We start from the raw sequence: 21,580 nt of genomic DNA on the forward strand, positions 1-21,580 counted from the left end.
ATAGTTAAACCTTACAATTAACCATTTACTACAGGGGTCTCAAACTCGTGGCCCGCGGGCCAATTGCCGGGACAGGTAGGGCATGGGGGAGGGGCCCTAGAGCCTTCAAAGCGAAGGCGGCACCTGGGCCGGCCTCCGGATGAGCGGCCCACCACCACCGCGGTGGTGGAATACTTGATGAGGCCCAGCCTCACCCAGACTCTACTTCCAGCGGTCCCCAGGTAAGTTGAGTTTGACACCCCTGATTTACTACATTTTTCTTTTCATATTGAGACACACTGGATCTTTGGAATGGTCTCAAATTCCTTCTCACCTTCTGTTTTTAAAATTGTCACCATGCTCTTAGAAGAACTGATTTTTAATATCCAGGTATTACACACATTCATACTTGCAATTTCATCTTACTATTGAAACATGTTTTAGGCAGTAATGTAAATCCAACAGCTAAATTTCTTTTAAACATACAAATAAATCACCAAATTCATACATTATTCTGCATTACTCATAGACTAAACTATCTTCACGATTTTACTCAAACCAAAACCTTGCTAATGGCTCTTCCATAAAATAAAATCAAGTAGAAGCGCTGAATTTAGCAGGAATAGAGAGCGTTGCAGCTTCCCATTGGCAAGCCTGAGGATTTTCTTCCCAAATCCTCAAGTGATGTCTTGCCAGCCAAATTTATCCTTTTAAGGATCAGGAATTGACGCTTGAGCACTTGTTAAAGTTTAGCAGGGGCAGCTTGAAGAAACTTGCCCCAGTTTTCCAGGCCTTAGCTAAGACTTGGTTGCTAAGCCAAGACCTCTACCTCCATCTCCAGATGGCCCAGGGATTTCCTTGGAAGGGGATGCTGTGAGCGGGGGGGGGGGGGGGGCTGTGATTGGGCATTGCTTGATCATGTGGCTTGGGAAGCCCTGCATCTGACCTGGCGGGGGAGGGGAATCCACTGGCTCCTTCTGAGCAGCGGCAGTTGGAAGTGTTGCTCGGTGCTAGGTGATGCAGCTTGGAGGTTCTAGTTCCACCCAGAGCTCCCTCTCTACGTGATCGACACCATGCAGGCCGCAGAGGGAAAGCAGCTTTTTGATCCTGCCTCCTTTGGGAAGGACCTCATGATAGGTGGTGTGGCGGCAGCCATTTCCAAGACAGCGGTAGCCCCAATTGAGCGGGTTAAGTTGCTGCTGCAGGTCCAGGCCTCGTCCAAACAGATCCGTGCGGATCAGCAGTACAAAGGCATGATAGACTGCTTTGTGCGCATCCCTCGGGAACAAGGTATGTCTTTCCTAAAGACTAGCCCTCCTTGGAGAGTTGCTGTGTTGTGGAGGAAGGCCTGGCTTAAATCTCACCTATTCCGTGAATGGTCAGCAATCTCTTGGGTTAGCCTCCGTTTGCCTGCCTCCTGATGAAAATAATCACACTGAACTACCTTTGGGGGTTGCCCTAAAGCTGATTGTGTGTTCTTTGAACATTCAGCCCTGTATAAACACTTATGCATTATCCCAAATAAAGGTGTGCCCAAGTGCTTTTGCAGTCTCCCTACTTTTTCAGACATTTCCATTTTTTTCCTTCTCTTTTGAAGGCATTATCTTCATTATGGGAATGTTCCCATTCGTATTTTGCCCATGGTGTCACCATTTTCAACCACTCCTGATTTTTTCTGTGACCCTGGCATGTTGTATAGTCCCACTTTCTCTGACTGCTGAATTCATGCTGCCCATCTAAATGTATAAACTGGATAAATATTGATTTCTTAAAAAAAACCTTCCTTTAGATATGTTCTTAATACTTCAACTAAAACAGATACCCCATGCACCAAAGCAGGGATTTTCCCTGCAGGGTATCCATCCTCTCTGGAAAGGACCACATGATTATTTGTGCTCTCTCAGTTTTTGCTGATTCTGAGTGCATAAGCTGCAATACTGGCCACACTTATTGGAGAATATGTTTTACTGAAACTTTTCTCAGACTTTATTGAATAAGAATGCATATTGAATAAATAGATACCAGCAGATGTTGTTTAAAATGTATTTGTAGTGACTTACAGTTTAGCTAGCAGAAATAAAGCCCACTGTTCCATGCCCACAGCATGATCCTGTACAAGTCTTCTTGGATATAACTCCTATTAACTTAAGTGTGACTTAATATCAAGTACATAAGATTGCAATCTTAACCTGTTTTTACTTCCCATCTCTAGTGCTTGACTGTTGAAATTGTATTTTGCTCCTCCTGGAATAATAGTTGTGGATTCCACACTTGACAATTTTCCTCTGATTCTGACCTAGGAGTGGGGAAGCTGAGCCACCTTTGAATTTTAGTGACCACCTGATCTTTCATACAGCTGTATCCACATGGCAACCATTTAGAACCCATACTTTCCTATCACCATAAGGGCAAACTACACATGGTTTATTAGTGTAGGGCTGAGTTTTCTTTTTCTTCTTTTTCTAGGGGTACAGGGCTCAAACTCCTAGCTCCTGGTGTAGTTCCTCAAAAGGGGGGCACATCCACTTTTGTGATGGGTGGAAGGCTCCTATTGATGCCAGTCAGAGTCTGGGAGTCTACCTCCCTTTGCTAATAACAGACATGAAGGTGAAGTGCTGGTTCAAACTGTAGCCATGGCAGGGCCAAAGGATTCCCCCACTTATGTACTAGGTATCTGCTAAAGAAAAACCAGGCATCAGCAAGCCCTGTAAACAACATCACATAGTGTTGTTTACAACATCACATAGACCCTCAGTTTAAGTGCTTAGTTATTCAATACATTGGAACCACCTGATAAGCCAGTTTGTATTAAAATCTTGTTATGAACTTCTGTGGTCAAATATAATGTTCACGGTTGACGGAAATTAATGTTCGGAAGTTCCATTAGCCATCACAAAATACAGATCATTCATTTACTGCTATTTTCTTCTTTGTTCTTGCCAAAATTATGGTTGTTGTAGCTTTAGCTGTCTTTTGTCTCTTCCTTGTGTTGGCCCCCTTCTCACTGTTCTAAATTCAGTCCATAAAATAATAATGCATATATTGCCTCCTTGATTATACCAAGCTTTTAAGTAGTTTTTTTCTTACTTTTCCCTTTCCATGAACTCTCCCACAAGGATCCATACTGCTTATTCTGGCACTATATTCCAACTCTTGTTACATTCCTGTAATGAGACTACTACTTCTCAGGGCTTCAAGCATCTCCAGTTGTCCTTTCATTCTTCTCCTGTGATTTCTTTTTTATTTGAAATTCTCTTTTGAGCTATGCTGGAATTTAAATCCAGATCTGTTTCATATTGCACAGCCCCTTTAAATCTTTCTTCAACATCTATGTTTTACTTAAGCCGTCTATCACCTCCACTATCTCTGTATTCTAGTCCCCTTTTATGATTTAGTTTCCACTTAGTAAGGCACCACACAATGTTATCCTTAACAACTCAATTATCAAGATGTCTAAAGCAATTATACAGTGCTTAGAGGATATGATTATTAAAAACTTGCTGCATAGATCCATCAAATATGACTGCAAAGCTTCTGAGCCTTATTGGAAGTGTCTTGGCACCCCCCTCTGGTGGTTCAAATGTAAGAACCTGAAAGCAGCTTAATGGTGTGAAGGCAGCAGCTCACTGAGGCTAGGTTTTCTCTCTGACAGATACACATGCTTCAGCATGCATCACAGTCAGCCAACAGAGCTCCATTTCCTACCTTTTTCCCTCCTGAGTTGGTTCTTTACAGCATTACTAACACCCAACATACCATAATGGATGACCTGAGCTTTCTTCCTCAATTTTTTGTTACAATCTGTGAACTTATGCTGGATTTGTTCAGGTGTTTTTAACCATTTTTACAGATGCATCAAACTCTGAGATGTATTACAAAATTGTTGCTACTATTTTTCTTGGCCATGAGTTCCATCTAACATTCACTGGCAAAACTCTTCCCACCACTACACCTGCCCCCCTGCATCCCTTTCATATCTGCTCTAGATGTTCTCCAACACTCCAAAGTACATGGGCTCGATTATCTAGGGTTCACTTCAACCAATGGAGCCTTTTTAGCTTTTTGTCCCATGGAAAAAAGGTGTACTTTGTCTCATGCGTAGCTTTCTTGCTCTTCTTGGCTATTATCCTAATTTTTTTCATGAGGTATTCAGAAATTCCTCTCAAGGTGGACATGCAGACTTATGTAAGAACATTTTATTTATTTATTTATTTTTCAATTTCTATCCTGCCTTTTTCCTACAAAGGGCTCAAGGAAGCTTACATCTCCTCCTCCATCTTATCCCCACAACAACAACCGTGTGAGGTAGGTTGGGCTGAGAGTCTGTGACTGGCCCAAAGTCACCCAGTTAGCTCCATGGCTGAGCGGAGACTAGAACCCAGATCGTCTGAGTCCCAGTCCCAGCTCTTAACCGCTGCACCACACTGGTTCTCTGCCAGTTACAGCGTTCTATATTTTTGTCCCTTTTGTAATACTTTCTCCGCTAATTTGAGCCTTTCTGGTGGCTTGGGCACTATCAGGCTAACAGAATCATACAGTTGGCGGGGGGGGGGGAGGATCGTGTGTGCTGCCCTTCCCTGCTGCTCAGTCTCCTGCTGTAGTGGGACTGCAGGTAATCAAATTGAGTCGGAGAAGGGAGAGGGGAGCTATGGCAGAGAGGCTGACCCCAGAAAGAAGCTGGCAGTTCACAGCTGGGTTGTACTGTGAGAAGCAATGGGAAGGTTTAGGAAAGGCTGTGGTGTGATCCAGAGTAGGTGGTAGCAGGAAGAGATAACAGGGAAGGGATTTGCATGTGGGAGGAGAGCTAGCATGTTTGCAGGAGGGGTGCTGTAAGAAGGAAAGTAATACTGGATACTAAGTGAGTAGAGTTTGTGGGGTGATCCTGAATGCTGAGTGAACAGTGTGCTCAAAGGACTGGGTTTTGTGGTCAGATCCCCCTTTAGTCTATTATGTATTGAAATAACTTGAACAATTTGAAATAATAAAAATGTCATGCAGTAAAAACTAATGAATACAAACTGTTCATTTTAGAATCTTCTATCTGTAGGATTTCTGAGTTTCTGGCGTGGCAATCTTGCCAATGTCATCCGATATTTCCCAACTCAGGCTCTAAACTTTGCTTTTAAGGACAAATACAAACAGATATTCATGTCTGGAGTGGATAAAGAAAAGCAGGTAAATGGGGTCTAATATTTGGTTTATGTGGGGGAAGTACACATGTGTCCCAAATCATTTGGTTTGTTTAATTATACAGAAGTGTCTACTCATGCAAGTTTCAATAAGCAGTTCATAGAAGAGACAGTGACCCATACAATACATACTCTGGCCTTGGAGATAGCATATTTCCTCTTGTTTTAACCCCAGGGCTTGAAGTGAGGTCCAGTCAAGGCACCTCACTTTAGATTTGAGGATACTTAGGAAGAAACAAACCACCTGTGTCAGAGATTGATACGTTATTTATTGAAATCAGTGTTACAGTAGGGGTGCACAGTAATGCCAAGCACCTAGGTGAGCAGTGCATCAGCTCCTCTCCCTAGGGTGAGAATGAACGGCTACATCTCTTGCCATGGATTTTATAAAGATTTTCTCTCCTGCTATTGCAGAATCTGCCAGCATGCACGCAGACTCTATCACCATCACGACCACTGCCCTGGTTTCTGTTCTTCAGGGTTTATTTACTAAAGATATTTTGCACTTCTACAAACACTGAATTTCCCCACACATGCCAATAACATCCTTTTGTTTCTCAGTGGTTCTGTTTGGCTTCATCTGTGTGGAGACTCAACAACTGAGTTTGCTTTTAAAAGGAGTGATTCAAAACCTTGTCATTATATTAAAAAAAATGTTTTGGAATTCACTTACCTTCTGTTTCATCTGATACTGACATAGAGTGCTGAATATATGTGGGAAATATAAAATAAGAAAATCAGGGAATATAAAATATGAATAAGGAAATATAAAATAAGAATTATTGCTTTCTTTGTGGTTGTGTAAGAGCATTAATGTATTTTAAACTTTATTTCAAAATAAAGGCACTGCGGCAGTAATTTTGTGGCTCTTTTATACCCAAGCTTTAGATGAATGGTACCTTTGTAGTCAGGAGCAATCCTGTTTTGTGTCCCTTGCAGCCTCCGTTGCTGCTTCTTCCAAGTGCCCCAGCTGGATGACCAAAAACAGCCATCTAGTAAAAATGCAGGGTGGGAGGGGTGAAGTAATCAAAATAGCCTCTACCAGTCCTTACACTCTGCACTGGATGATTGTCAGCATCTAAGTTTTGAGGCTGGTAAAAATTTCAATTGGAATGTGATCTAAATGACTGCTTCCATAGTTATGGCCTGCTTCTGCAATCTTTATACTTGTATTGCCTCTATCTTTCCTGAATGTTTCAGGACTAAGAGTAGTGCATGCTAAATTGCTTCAGAATCTATAAGAACTGCATGTAGGGCATAGAAAACAATAAAGCAGCATGATCATCTGGCAATTGTTAAAGGTTTGCTTTTCTGTCTTGAGTCATTGCATGGGGCTGGGCTCCTTTGTTTTGGCACACCACTTGCAAAAGTTAGTCATGTATTCAAGTTATTTTCAGAATGGGTATTTGTGAAAGAAATCAAGTAGCAGCTTAAGCCTAAAATAGCATTGCCCAAGTTTTAGGATGCTGTGTAAAACCAGTTTTAGATGGTCTTCTCCAACCTAGTACCCTCCAGACATTTTAGAGCACAACTCCCAGAATTTCTGACTTGTCCGTGCTGGTTGGCAGATGTAAACTGAAGTCCTGGGGTGTACCAAGTTGAAGAAGACTGGCCTAAAAATGATTTCATATGTGACGCTATCACTTGTTCTAGTGTAGTTTTTGCAAAAACAGAAACAAAAACAAAAAAACAGAGGGGGTATTGGGAGAATGGGTAAGAAGAGAGTCAAGCCTAGAATCCCCAAATTTGAGTGTTGCCATCATTTTACAAGACATTGGACATTTGCTAATATTTACATTTGATCCTGTGGAATGTAGGAAATTCAGACTATTTGAAACCTGTTTCATCATAGCCCTTCACAGATATTTATCAGGAAAAAATGAAACCATGGTACTGAACTCTGTGTTTGAACATATTATGTTTTTCCATTACAGTTTGGGAGGTGGTTTATTTCAAATTTGGCTTCTGGTGGAGCAGCTGGGGCAACTTCATTGTGTGTAGTGTATCCATTAGACTTTGCAAGGACTCGATTAGGTGCTGACATTGGAAAAGGTAAGGACTTCATTTCAGCAGTATTTTAAAGGTGTGCCCAGACTGACAGATATTTTCCTGTTGTTATTGATACATAAGGAAAAGGCAAGATTCACACTGTGTTATTTGGAAAGGGGGGAGAGTGTTCACAACATAGGAATCCTGCTGAATCAGGCCAAAATTCCATCTGTCCAGCATTCTCTTTCTTACAGTGGTGACCAGTTGCCTTTGCAGAGTTCACTAGTGTGGCCTGTTGTTTTTTGTAGCTCTTCAACAACTGATTTTCTGTAGAATGCTGCTTTGAATCTGAAAGTATCACAAAGCTGCCACTCTAATGGTATAGTTGTGTGGCCAGATGCTAGTCACTTTGGATCTCTCTCTCTCCCTCCCTCTCTCTCTCTCTCTCTCTCTCTCTCTCTCTCTCTCTCTCTCTCTCTCTCACACACACACACACACACACAAACACACACACACACACACACTGGGGGGGGGTACCTGAGCAAACTCCATGATGTGCTGATTTTTTTTGGTACATTAATTTACACATTTGCAATCTAAAGATAGCCTGACAAGCATCTGTGAACTTCCAGGTGTTTGTTGAGTTCTTGTATATGTCTGGTAGCAAAGTTGTGTAGTTTGTGGACAGCACAAACCAGTGAAGCTGCCTGCAATGCTCCAAATTTGGAAAATCCTATGGACAAAATTTGGACATCCTATGGAGGAGAAGAGCACTGCACTTCTGCCCCGCACAATCAGCCATGTAACCATTTTGCCATGGAGTTCAAGGTGAAGAAACGAAAGCATCTCCAGGATACTATCCATGCTGGTGACTCCTTTCTCCTCCCTGCCCACTGGAGCACCAATAAAACTTCATTTCCAAAGTCACTCCTGTAATCTCAGGGTAGCCAGTGTGGTTCTTTCATGTTGGGAGGATTGGAAGATAATGACTGAACTTCAGAATCCCACCTCTGACCTCGGAGCATGTTTCTGAGATCACAGCTGGGGCATCAGCTTCTTCTGAGGCTTCCTAGACAGTGTGTAGTGGCCATAGGATTGTGTCCCTAGCTTTCTCTTGGGTTTGCTATTGTATGCCAACTTACCTGGGAGAAAGCCCCATTGAACTCAATGGGATATGTTCCCGAATCTATGTATATATTTGTACAGTTACTATTTTTTGTATATGGTTTTGCTGTGTAAAACAAATGTGGTTCTATGATTCAATTGTCTGCTAAGGCCCTTTTTAACTAAGTGTAATGAAGAAAATAAAATATGCCTATTTTGTAAGTTGACTACACTTTGTAACTAGGTTTGTTTTTGTGTTTCTGTTTTTGTGATTATAAATGCTATAGAAAATGGCACAAATTAGTTTGATGGTTCCAAAACAAATGTGTTAGGAATTTTTGTACAGTAAAGGTTTGAAGTAAACCGGTATGTTGCCTCTTTAAATATATCAAAATGCCAGTGCTGTCTAGTTGTTCTGGATAAATTTTATTCCCCTCACCATTTCATTTAGGTGCTTCAGAGCGACAGTTCACAGGCCTTGCTGATTGTATTGCTAAAATTGCAAAAAAAGATGGTGTTACTGGCCTATACCAAGGATTTGGTGTTTCAGTACAGGGAATTATTGTATATCGAGCGTCCTATTTTGGATGTTATGACACCATAAAAGTAAGTTTTGTGGTCAAACTCACACTTTTCAATCAAAACTGCATCTTTTTAATGTCACTTTTACTATGTATGTAGAATATTTGACTGATTTATTATGAGAACATTCCCACAATCTGTGATATTATTACTGCTGTTTCCAAATTGAGAACTGGAGGTTCTAGTTCCACCCAGAGGTCCCTCGCTACGTGATCAACAGCATGCAGGCCACAGAGGGAAAGCAGCTTTTTGATCCTGTCTCCTTTGGGAAGGACCCCATGATAGGTGGTGTGGTGGCAGCCATTTCCAAGACAGCGGTAGCCCCAATTGAGCGGGTTAAGTTGCTACTGCAGTAGTATCCATACCTTCTTGTGATCCAGACATCCAGACAATGCATTCTTCCCTAATAATATTATTCTTTTCAGTCGACAGTTATTCAGTTCGCATTCTATTGAGTTCAGTATTGAAAATCTGTTCCTTATGTGGATTTTAAATTTCTCAGGAAAGTTATTTGTTTTTTGTCACTATGTTTTTGGTAGTGAACTTTTTTCAGCCTTACTCTGATTTTCGATATTAAAGAGTATCAGAGCAGTCTGCTCCTAGTCTTGTTTTGGCAATGAGAATATAGATTTTATATCTTCTACTTCCAGTTCCATAGTCTGGTCAATATCTGTATTGGTCATCTAGTGTTACTGATTGGTTGCCTGAAGTATGTATTTGCTGTATGCAAATTTTGACTCCAAAGAATTCTATGAGACATTCTCCTGCTTCATTTTGGATCCCTGGGTCACATTCTCCCACAATATTTGATTCTATTTTGTTTCCTACTTTGGCTTTCCAGTCACCTATGATAATCAGCATATCTTGTTTTCATGTGTTATCAATTTCCTCTGGGATACTTGCATAAACATTCCCTATTTCTTCTTCAGCATCTGTTCTTGGAGCATAGATTTGAATGATGGTTATTTTTTTTAGTACATTGAAAATATGAAATAATCCAGCCTTTAAAATACTGCAAACATATGAAATGCTGGAGCAATATGTTGATTTCATACTATCCGGTTGTTGAATTTACATTTCTAAAGCAACACAATTACTTGTGCTTTGTGTTTTATATTCTTAGGGATTGCTACCAAATCCCAAAGAGACACCATTTGTTGTGGCCTTTGCAATTGCTCAAGCAGTGACTGTATTTTCTGGGATACTGTCATACCCCTTTGACACAGTCAGAAGACGCATGATGATGCAGGTAAGCAACTGCCATTTATTGACCTGTTACTAATGAAACAGCCCATCATGGGTTAGGGAATCGTCAGGGCTCTGTGGTGTGTGCCATCTGCCATAATTAATATGCTAGGAGTTGGAGGGGCTGGGAGTTGGTGCGGTTTGTCATTTTCTCCAAACCCAGTCAGAGGGGATCTTTGAGGGTTGAACAACCTTTGCATAACTCTAAAACAAACCTGGATTATGTGAGGGTTGTTTAACCCTCAATAAAAACTTGGTTCAGAAGACATGAAAAACCACAGCTACATACATAGTGATGGCTAATTGCATGTAAATTAGCCAGGCACAAACTGGCTGGTAGTCTTGATGCTGCTTGTTCAGTCAGAGCTCTCTCTTGATATTCTCAAAACAAATAGACTGTATTATTGCTATAGCATATATAGGACTTCTACCAGAAAATATGTGGCTAAGAACACAGGCCATTGGTCCATCTAGCTCAATATTTCTTATTCTGACTGGCAGCTGCTCTCCTGGGGTTTCATACAAGAGTCTTACTTGAATATGCCAAGGAACCTTCTGCATGTCAAGCTTATGATCTACCACTAAGATTGCTAAAATGGAAATAACTGTGGTTTTTCATGTATTCTCTCATATGCTGATAGAAAAATGGTTTTTAAAGCATTTTCCCTCCCTTTTTCTTTCGCAAAACCCTAGTGTTTAGTAAATCTAAAATCTCTCCAATTTGAATTTACTCAACCTTCTCAGTAAACAAGTCAGTAAAACATGATGTTTCCTCTCATTAAAAGTTATATTTGCTTATTTTATTTGATGCAAACACGTTTTTAAAGATGCAGAAACTTGAAGAAGCCATATACCCAGCATTTTAAAAAGATGAATCATTTTTTTCAGATTGGTAATCATTGATGGTGGGGGCAGTGGCAGGAGGAATGTTGTGTTCAGTGACAGTTCACAGAACAATCTTCCAAAACATGCTGCAGACATAATCCAAGAATCCTCATGCACCAGCCCCCTGAGGAAAGAAGTGACCTTGTTTAACTCTGTAGCTTAAAAGAAACATCACATGAAGATCTTTGCATTGCTAAATTTAGCCACAGAGAGCTACATCAGGGAAGCATTTACTCATTAAGGTTCTTATGTGGAAACAGAGGCAAAACTAGAGAGAGAGATTCCTGGATATATTATAAATATGCCTAATGCTACAAAGCAAATGTTTGCCACAGATCAAGCAAGTACATTTTCCATTAATCCTATGTCTAAAATTCTTTGAATGCAGAGCGGAGAGGCTGAACGTCAGTACAAAGGAACTATTGACTGCTTTATCAAGATATATGGCCAGGAAGGAATAAATGCCTTTTTTCGAGGAGCCTTCTCAAACGTTCTTCGTGGGACAGGAGGTGCTTTGGTGCTGGTCCTATATGACAAAATTAAAGAGTTTCTTAATATTGATCCTTCATTAGGCCGATCATCTGACTAAAGTCAGTGATGAGAATCAACTTTACCTGCATCACAAACATATTTGTTTTGTTTTGAAAATAGGTTTATTCAGTATCATACCATGCCACAAGTGTTGTAATAACAGTCACCAGTTCCATATGGATCTGCTAATTCTGTATGTACTTTGATTATTTTAAAAAACTAAAACATGATTTGTTTCCTTTCATAAAAGTTATGGTTGTTTGTTTTATTACTTGCTAATTGTTTTCAAATAACTGCTTTTTTGTATTAAAGTGTATCCCTTATGTTCCTCAATTCCATTACCAAGTTGAAAACCAAAAATATTGTTGCTTCATTCACAGATGGATGATTGAGATAGACAACTGATAATGTGGCCAAAGCCCTTCCTCTACTAAAGTGTGTTTCTGAGTTGGGATTGGAATCCAGACTCCCCAGAGCCAAGCTGAACACAATGAGAATGGAGGGGGTGCATTTCTGGACAAGACAATATCATACATACACAAAACCTTTTGTAGTTAAAGCTGTGTTCAGTCTGATAGTATAATATCTTGTTCCCACTTTTAAGGGGGAGTGTGGTGCCTTGTTTCCTGCAACATAGTATACTAACAAGATTCTCTACTCAGATTTTGTTTTGTTTAAACTTCCAGTACTGGGGAAGGGTAAACTAAAAAGAAAAACATTGAAACATTCTCTTGTAGAAACCAGTTATTCAGTTGGGAGTCTAAGCAGGCCGTCTTTAAGAGGTAACTGTTATAAGGAAAAATTACTTGGTATAACCCACAGGGGTTTTTTTACTTGAGGCTTTTAAGCTTCCACTTTACCATTGGTTCTGCTTCTGGATCATTTGTGGAATTAAAATTTTTGTAACACGTTTTTCAGGATTGTCTTTTCCTTCTCTGCCTTTCTTTATGTATATACTACATAGGCAAGGAGCTGGATAATTTGGGTAGTGCCACTAAGAAGCCTGCAGGTGCAGTTGCCACCTGTATGATGTCTGGTGGCAAGGACTGCAGATGAGGGGCTTCTGATGACGTTGTTAACTGAATATGAGAAAAAGTGATTCTTTAGGAAGTGATTCTTATAGCCATATGAGAAAAAGTGATTATTTAGGAACCCCAGCCATTTAGGAGTTTAGAGACCAAAAACAGCACTTTGAATAAAGCCCATAAACAACATAGCAGCAAGTGAAAATAAGGATTCATCTCAATAGTCTAGCCATTCCAGATGTTTTTCAGAGGTGGCCCCAACCCGATGTCCAATGCATTATGTGATTATAACCTGAACTGTACTTAACTGGCCAGAGAACAGCTTAGAGAACTCTCCTTGAAGCATTTGAGAGTGTTGAAAGTTAACATTATTTACTCACACCTTAGAAAATGTCATTGATTTAATTGGCTGGATCCAAATAATTTCTGCCCCATGGCTTTGCTTGCTTGCTCGTTGTGAAGTCACTGATAAAGAAAAAAAAGTACAAATCAAATAACATAAAAGCCCAACATAAGATAAAGAAGAATGTACCTTACATGCTGTGCTCAGTGAAGTTGAGTGGTTTTAGAAGTTAAAGGTGAAAAGTGACGTACAGTAAGTTGAATGGCTGTTCTCAAACCCACCACTATCCCAGAATAGAAAACAAAGGGAGGAAAATATATCTGCTTGTCATTCAACAGATGGTGGGAGTATGAAAAGTTTTACTATACTAGCCAACAAGCTTGCTGTTAAGTGCATTTTTCCCATCATGCATCCCTTTCATTCTTGCAGAGTAAACACCTGCGGTGATAACAGATGATGTGTTGGCTGTACCGTGAAAGACCGCTTTGAGAAAGAACAGACCTCCCGAGTCATTCAGTATTGCATGTTTCCATATGCCAACTTTCAGGAAAGCCAAAGAGAGGTTTCAGGTGATGGGGGCTTAAACTGATGGTGTTCTCATTTCTCCCGGAGATCCAGGCCATTATTTCCTGTTCTGCAACCTGGAAATTTGTAAGATTCCCTCAGAAGAAACAAGGTTAAAATCTCTGGGGGAATCTAGTGGAAAAATCACCCAATTCCCATCCACTCTGTGTCCTCTGAAAAGTTCTCCATTCTTTTGGGCCTTCAAAGACTTGTTTACATTTTTCTTCTCACATAAAACATCATTCACACAGTTCACTGACAACAATTATAGGACCTTAGAGACAAAAATATGTTGATGCAATTGCTTGACAAGCAATAAGGGCAGAAAGGTCCAGAAATTCATTGTGGTTACCACAGCAACACAGAAAAGTCAAAGCTTGTTTTGCTTGGAAATGCATTTTTTATGGGTACACAAGGTGTTACGTTCAGTGGTTTATTTTTCATAAGCAGTGCTACTCGGTTGTTGCTCTTCAGGGAGGCATAATGTTTGAAACTGAATATGCTGGAAAATTGATTTACAGCCTGCTGCAGAGGGAGGTTTGTAATAGGAATGGTTTCTGTTTAAAAAGGCTTGCAAGATCGTAAGAAGAGCCAAGCGGGATCAGATCCAGGGGCCATCTGTCCAGCATTCTGTTCACACAGTGCCCAACAGGCTGCTCACAGGGAACCCATAAGCAGAACATGAGTGCTACAGTGCCCTCCTGCCCAGGTTTCCCCACAGCTGGTGTACATAAGTGTATTTCCTCTGATCTGGAGGTTGCATGTAGCCATCAGGACTATAGCTGTTGATAGCTTAATCCTCCATGAATGTGTCCAGTTCCCTTTTAAAGCCACCCCAATGCGTGATTATCAATAGAGCTTGTGGAAGTGAATTCCACAGTTTAGCTCTGAACTGTGTGAAGCAGTGCTTGTTTTCCCAAGTCCTGAATCAATTTATAGTGTTATGAGAGAGAAAGAAATATGTCTCATTCTTTACTTTCTCCACACCATGCATAATTCTGTACAACTCTTTCATGTCTCCCCTTAGATGCCTTTTTTCTAAGCTAAAAATCCCAGCCTGTTGTAACCTTTCTTCAAGGGGAGACACAAGTAACATCAGATCTTCACTTCAAGTCCCCAGACAGGAACTTTACCTCTCAATATAAGGCCACATTTTTCACAACCCTGTTCAATGAGATAGATGCATTTGTTTTTAATTTAAACTTTGTTGAGGAAATTCTACATGGTTTCCAGATGGCCTGAAGAACCTTTTCTCACCAACTGTGTATATTTTCCCACTTTGCTGAAACTGAAACATTTACTAAAAATGTTTGAGAGCTTAATTTCACTTTTTTAAAACTTGCTGTTTAAAAAGCTTGCATGTGCAGACATATGCATAACTAAATTTGTAATATTGGTATTTCTGGCCCCTGCAGTGTTTTGCCAATGACCCTGCTACCCAGGAATGAAGACAGCAGTAGACCAAACACATCTCAAAAGTAACCGATTAGGGAATACTGTTCTAGATCTGTATGTAATGACTTGTGAAAAAATGTGGGGGTTAGAATATATCGTTCCCTGTGCATATCTAAGTTCCTGGAACTTGCTTAGATGAAGCAGGAGATGAAAGATCCTAAAGGAAACCTTGAGTGTACAGCCTTTCATGAAGCTTGCCAAATCATGGCAAGTCTTGGAAACTGCTAGGGTGATGTTGAGCATTCAGGTTCAAGTTGGGGTTAGGACTGGGAAAAGGGTGGCAGCTCCCTTCTGTCTCACTTTGGCCAGTTCCAGGCCCTTCAACATGCGCAGGGACTGATCTTTTCCGAACCCTAACCCAAACCCTAATGTGAATCTTAACTCTAAATGTAGCAGTGTCATTGACTCCCCATGTATTTGCCGCCTTCAGCAAAGGCAGTGCACCCAAGGGACTTGTTGGCAGCTAGTTGGGTTTTTTTTCTTCCTGCCTCTTCTGAGTTACTTTCAGGCTTTCACATTCACATGGGCAGTGATAATTTCCAAACATTAACCCTAAGCTGAAGTTGAATCTTTACCTCTAACAATGCCCTCAACTCTCTAAGTGTACTGATAGCTTCAGCACACTTGTGGGTTCCTCTGGGGATCTCAGTATTTCTGCCTCAACTGAACCATTTGCAAGCCCTTCAAGAGGGACTGATCTTTTCCAAATCCAAACTCAAATCATAACCTTAATGTGAATCTGAACTTTATGTCTAGCAGCATCACTGACTCCCTGTATTTTGAAAGCTTCAGCAAAGGCAGTTCACTCATGCATGATGGCAGGGGATACTGGAAGGGTAGGATTTAATTATTTATTTAAAACTTTTATATACTGTTCTCTCTAAATGTGCATAAGTTTGTGCATGTGGTAGTCTTATGGGTGCCTTTTGGACAGGTATAAGTACTATTTTAGCTATGAAGCAGTAAATTTTCTTTGCCAGCACCCACCATCCCTTGCATCTACATGTCTTATGTGTTAACACAGATGGCAATAGTTTGCCAACCCTGATTATAAAAGAAGACAGAAAGCAAGAATCTTCTGCAATTTTGCATTTTAAACTGGCTTAAATCACAACACAATCTCGACTACAGGATGCTAGCTATACTGCTGCCTGTGTATCTAACCACTTTCACTTCAGAATAAACACCATTTTGTTGTATAAAAGGACAATATACTGTTAAGGTTGTTAAAAATATGATGATGATGAGCAGCAGGAGGAGGAGGAAATTAAATCTGTAACCATGTAACATGCCCAGATTAGCCTTCCCAAGATTGGGATTTAAAAAAAAATAAAATTTATATGTAAGAAAAATGTAACATCAGCCTTGAAAATATGCATTGTACAGTTTTATGTATTTTCTCTTCTACACTGTGGTATGAAATTATTGACTTTAACAGAGACTACCATAAAAATACAGAGGTATTTGGAGCATCCCAAAGACAGAAGCATTTCAGATGATATAATGTCTCATGAGATGAAAGGTTGACCAACAAAGAAATATTAAGCATAATTAGGAAATTATAAAAACCATAAGACCCAGAAAACTAGTTTGGTCATATAATGAAAAATGAAATGTAAAATGTTGCCGCTGCTTACACAAGGACAAATAAATGGGAAAAGAAGTGTAGGGAAAAGTTCTTAACTGAAAAACCTTACAGAATGGGAGAGTGCCAATACAGTAGCATTACTCAGAGAAACCTTTATCTAAAAGTTGCTTAGCCTTGATGAGAAGTTCAACCTTCGGCAGGAGAACAGGAAGAAGGAATCTGAAGGAAGACTTCTGTGACAAGCTGCTGCAGCCTGGGAGAGCTCTCAGAGCTGAACCATAGGCTGATGTCAGCTTGTTCGCCACTGCGCCCATCACTTGCTGCCCACTGGCTGGGCTTGTGGGACCCTCCTGGATAGTGGGGCACCAGCTGCATCATTTCTGCTCCCTGCCCCATAGAGCGATACTCAAAATGTCTCGAGTTGAAAAAAAAGTCCTATTACTATTCTGTATATAGAAATATTTTGGGATAAGTAAACTACCCATTTACTTTTTCATCTCTCTTCCTCCACTCAATGGTTTTGACATATCTCTGTTTCGCGTTTCTCTTTTGTTCCAACGGAATATTAATATTTGTTAGAAGGACACTTTGGCGACTAGCGGAATAATTATTCATCCAGATAATTTAAAATGTATTTGTGAGTTCTTCACAATTAAGTTAATCGATTGCAAAAGAGCAGTATTTGTTGTTGCTACAGCTGGATCAGCCTCTGTTTATTTTAAGGCCATCCTCTTCTGTACTTTTCCAGGAGCGATCCTGTCCAAGGACGTTAACTTGTAACGCAGTACCGACCTCTTGCCACGAGAGGGCGGCCAAGACCTCCCACGCTTCTCACCTTGCCTGCTTTTCCAGATCTTTCTCGAATTCGGGCAAGCTGCGCCCGAGTCAGAGCGGAAAGTGCCGATTGGCGCATCCAGAGTTTCTCGGTGCCTCTGCCTGGCGGCGGACGCGCCTGCGCAGAGGAGAGCAAGTGCCGGTTGGTGGCTGTTGCTCCGCAGTGAGAGAACGAGCGAGCCGCGCAAGGAACCCCGTCGCAACCGCACGCAGCCCCGAGCGCTCGCCCGAGGCAGGGACCACCGTCGTCGTCGTCGTCGTCGTCGTCGCCGCCGACGCAGCAGCAGCAGCAGCAGCGGGCGGGCGGGCGAGCGAGCGGACAAGGCGAGGAAGAAGGCAGACCGCACCCGGCGCAGCCATGTCTGTGGTGGGCATCGATCTGGGCTTCCAGAACTGCTACATCGCGGTGGCGCGGAGCGGCGGCATCGAGACCATCGCCAACGAGTACAGCGACCGCTGCACCCCGTAAGTGTTGGCCTCCCAAGCGACACTGGGGCAGGCGCTGCCGGGCCGTTCGCAGGCCCTTTTCGCCCGGCAGACAACCGCCCCCTCCAACTGCCCTTCCTGGCGTTCACGCGCGGTCTCGCTCCCCACCTCCTCCCAGAACGATCGGCCCCCTGTCCTAGCCTCCCCTCGCCTGCAGACTCCCAAATGTTTTGGACCACGATTCCTATCAGCCCCAGATCAGTGCTTCGGATTGATGAGAGCCTTTCGTCCAAGGTGTCTGGAGGGCGCCAGGATGGGGAAGACATGACAGCACCTCGAAATGGTTGCCTCTGCTGAGCGCAGGTGCCCGGACCCCCCCCCCCCCTTTCCCCCTTTCAGTCCTCCATCCCTCGGGTGGTCTGCTAGCGCAGAGGGGCCTCCCTCCTCGCATCCGCCGGCACGTACATTTCTCGTTCTTCCTTTTTACTCAATTTTCTCGAAGGCTCCTTCGAAGCACGCATTCTCCGCCCACCCCACATAGTGATGAACTTCTCTTACCTCTCTTGAATTGACCCTTCCCCCATTTCTCACAACCTGTTTTTTCCCCCCACAACATAGGATGGTACTTTATACTGTTTCAGACCATTGGTCCATCCAGCTTAGTTATGTATGTTCTGTCTGGCAATGGCTTGCTAGGCTTTCAGGTAGGACCCTTTCCCAGCCCTGCTTGGAGATGCTTGGAAAACAGCCTGGATCCTGTATTAATGGCAAGTGTGCTGCCACTCAGTTGTGGTGGCCTTTCCAGTCCCTCTCTACAACTTGATCTTTTTCCTCCAGAGTTGACAATCTTTCTCTTAATGGCCTAGATAATTAAAGGCCTCCATCTCTATTAGCAATGGTAGTCAGCCTTTCCACCCTTCAAACTCACCATTAACCATGACCTGCAGTGGGAGAGACCCACTTCTTTTTCTCTTTTTACTCATATGCAACTGTTCTGATACTACTGATGATTTTCTTCTCCCCCCCCCTTAGTGTGTTTTCCCTTCTTTAGGTAGCTCCTTATTAGAAATTGTGTTCAATCCCCCCAAAGATTTGAGTCCTTCTGGTTGGGGTGCAACCCATTTGTAGGTCAGAACCCATTAGTTGGAAACCCCTGTTGTGCTGGTTGTGCCACCTATTAATCCGGAGGCAATTATTTCCTCCTTTACTTAGCACACTGAACTTTCCTCCAGACATCCAGCCCTTCACAATAATACCAGGTGCACAGGTTTGCTGGGGTGAAAGAAAATAGCCTGAAGATTTGGCTATTGAAGCATTTCTAGAAGTTCAAGGTAACTATAATGCTTCTCTTCAAAAAAAAATATTTCAGTTGAGAGCAATTCAGGTCACAGTGATGTGTAATGCTTTTACAGGCCCATGGTCTGAAATCATCATGCTGGAATTGGTATGGATGGAAAGGAAAAGGGATTTTAAAAGTTGGCACAGCTTTGCATCTTCTGATCTATCTTCTTGCTCCTACTTCTTTCTAACCTGTTAGTGCTTGTTCCGCTGTCTCACCTGACTGTCAGGCATGAGGCTGATGTAAGGGAAGATTTGGCAAGCTGCATGGATAATAACAGAGTACACAGGAGTAGGTGGATATTCCTCATTCTTCCTTGTTTCCATGGGTTACAGTCAGGAGTTGTAAGTGAGCACTATCTTTGTAGGTCTAGAAGAAATTAGGGATCCAAGTAATGAAAAACACATACTGTAATTGACTCTTTGTTCACTTTGAAAACAAGTTTCTTGCTCCCAAAATGGTGATACAATGGGAATATGAAAACATACATTGGTTTAGAAAGGTCAGTGTGCATATACATGAACATTTTTACTCAATCAGGGTATTTGGTTGCCTTGAACCAGGTCTTGAAAATGAAGGCTTTCCCTATTTGTTCTTAACATGTTGCCTTTTTAACCTGAAGGTTTTGTTTATTATGTATTGTGGTTAATAGCATTTACTATCTGTTCTAAACTAGTAACATCTAGTAATAGTGAATTCCATAAGTTAGGCTTCAGTGTTAAATAATTTATAATTGCACAAAGTGGGACTGAACTCTTTGTGGACATGCCCAGAACCATGCCATTAATCATGCTTTATGTGTGAGAAATATTCCTTAGTAAGAGGTGAACCTATTGCTCTGGATTTCATCACCTCAAATGATCATCTGCAGATTTTGCTAACTCATTATCACAGAGACCATTTATGAATATGTTACATAGACTAGACTGAATACAAAACCCCATGGGGAACCCTGCTAATCCTACCTTCATCCCTACAACTTTAAAACATTGGTGAGCTGAACCTTACCTTTGCAGAAGCCATGCCTATTCTTCCTTAGAAAGCCTTAATAATGCTAGTCAAATCTCCTTTTCTCCTTCCACATCCTTGATTTTGTCATTCAGTGAGTTTGTTATTCAGTTTCAATTTTTTAAAAATGTGTACATGGGTAACACCTGACAGCACAAAAATGGTTGGTCACCACTCAAAAAAACCATCATCTGGTACTGGTTGGCCTAATCACAGAAACATAGGGACTCAGTACCCTCTGAAGGAGCAATTAAGTAGAGTAGGGCCTGCATGTTTTTCTGTACACAGCATTCTCTATAAGGAAAAAGGCTAGAGCTGAACAACCTTAACCCCCCCAGAAAACCCAGAGAAGGGACCTAGATAAGAATGAAGTGGGCAACCCTTTTCTCAGTGCCTCCACATATATAAGCTAGGATGAAATTTGAGTCATGGGAAAGCAAAGTTGTAAGGGTTGGATAAGACCAAATGCAGTTATACTGTGGCCTGATTAGGAGATAATGCTAAACTATAGTTCAGTGCTATGTTAACAAGCTTTGATGAACCTTTCCCTCTTCATCTTCGGTGCTGTCATGAGAATGAGATTGGAAGCATCCACTTCCTAGTTTAAACTAGCAGGAGTTTCTTCTTCAGTCTAAGATTGGAACTCAGGTCAGCTGAAATCGGGTTGGGAAAACTCAGGCCTGGGAGCCAAATTTTGCCCTTGGGGTCCCAGCCTGGATTCCCCAGATGGCCTTGTCCCTGACCCCACTCCTTTTTCCTCAAGCACAAAAGTATTTGGTGGTCTCCTGGCTTTTGTGCAGTTTCCCCCATTGAAATTGCTCTCTTAAGCCTTAGTTAGTACCAGTAAAAACTGTAAACTCCAGTATACTAGTATTTTGGCCCCCTCTTTTTTCCTTTGGCCTTGCCTACCACTGAAATGTGGCCCCTGAGAGTGTTTTCTAAATAGAATTCAACTCTCAAGCTGAACGCAGTTTCCCACCACTGGTTTGTTAAGCTGGTTTGTTAAGCCAGTCTCAATAAAACATAGTTTGAACTAGCCATAGTGAGCTCTTCTGATGATCAAACAGCCCACTATAGTTTATTTAAGGCATGGTGAGCTGCAACAGATGTGTCCATAAAATGTAAACTGCGTCTTGACTTGTCTAAAACCAACAGGAGCAAGTGGTGCAAGGGAGAAATTACAGTTACAGAATTCATCTTCTTCTTCAGAATTTTAAGAGAGTTGTTTAACCCTCACACAAGTCATCCCTACCAGGTTCAGGCCACACAACCAGCCACAGGCATGGTGTAGAATTTTAAGATGGTGCTGTGGCCACATAACAGTTTCACAAATTTGAACAGTTTTCCTTGTTGGATGGAATAACAAATTATTTAAGTTTTAAAATGGAAGTGAATGATTCTGTTCTCCTCCCTCCACTTTTATTGCAGGAGGAAGTATGTTAGTCCAGAGCTTGCCAAGATTCATTTCCATAGTGCCAAACTGTGATTCAGTAA

General features: G+C 41.6%; 2 protein-coding genes across 2 annotated transcripts in view; both read left to right on the forward strand.

The window, feature by feature from the left end:
• Positions 1-1,052: 1,052 nt before the first annotated feature.
• SLC25A31 (solute carrier family 25 member 31) lies at positions 1,053-11,562 on the forward strand. Its single transcript, XM_044429353.1, has 6 exons — positions 1,053-1,269; positions 5,027-5,154; positions 7,103-7,220; positions 8,713-8,867; positions 9,967-10,092; positions 11,362-11,562. Exons 1-6 carry the CDS (start codon positions 1,053-1,055, stop codon positions 11,560-11,562), a joined length of 945 nt encoding a protein of 314 aa, XP_044285288.1.
• Positions 11,563-17,466: 5,904 nt separating this feature from the next.
• The window catches only part of HSPA4L (heat shock protein family A (Hsp70) member 4 like), a 36,235-nt gene continuing 32,121 nt past the window's right edge, over positions 17,467-21,580 (forward strand). Inside the window, exon 1 of the mRNA XM_044429126.1 lies at positions 17,467-17,778. Within this exon, the coding sequence (XP_044285061.1) occupies positions 17,672-17,778 (107 nt within the window). The 5' untranslated portion in view covers positions 17,467-17,671. The remainder of the gene's footprint in view (positions 17,779-21,580) is intronic.

Source organism: Varanus komodoensis, unplaced genomic scaffold (assembly GCF_004798865.1).
Source record: "Varanus komodoensis strain SLA01 unplaced genomic scaffold, ASM479886v1 scaffold2, whole genome shotgun sequence".
NCBI classification, from domain to species: domain Eukaryota; kingdom Metazoa; phylum Chordata; class Lepidosauria; order Squamata; family Varanidae; genus Varanus; species Varanus komodoensis.

Coding starts and splice junctions, on each gene's coding strand:
- SLC25A31 (XM_044429353.1), top strand. CDS start 1,053: ATGCAGGCCGCAGAGGGAAAGCAGCTTTTTGATCCTGCCTCCTTTGGG. Junction 1,270..5,026: donor GCGCATCCCTCGGGAACAAG/GTATGTCTTTCC, acceptor TTCTATCTGTAG/GATTTCTGAGTTTCTGGCGT. Junction 8,868..9,966: donor GATGTTATGACACCATAAAA/GTAAGTTTTGTG, acceptor TTATATTCTTAG/GGATTGCTACCAAATCCCAA.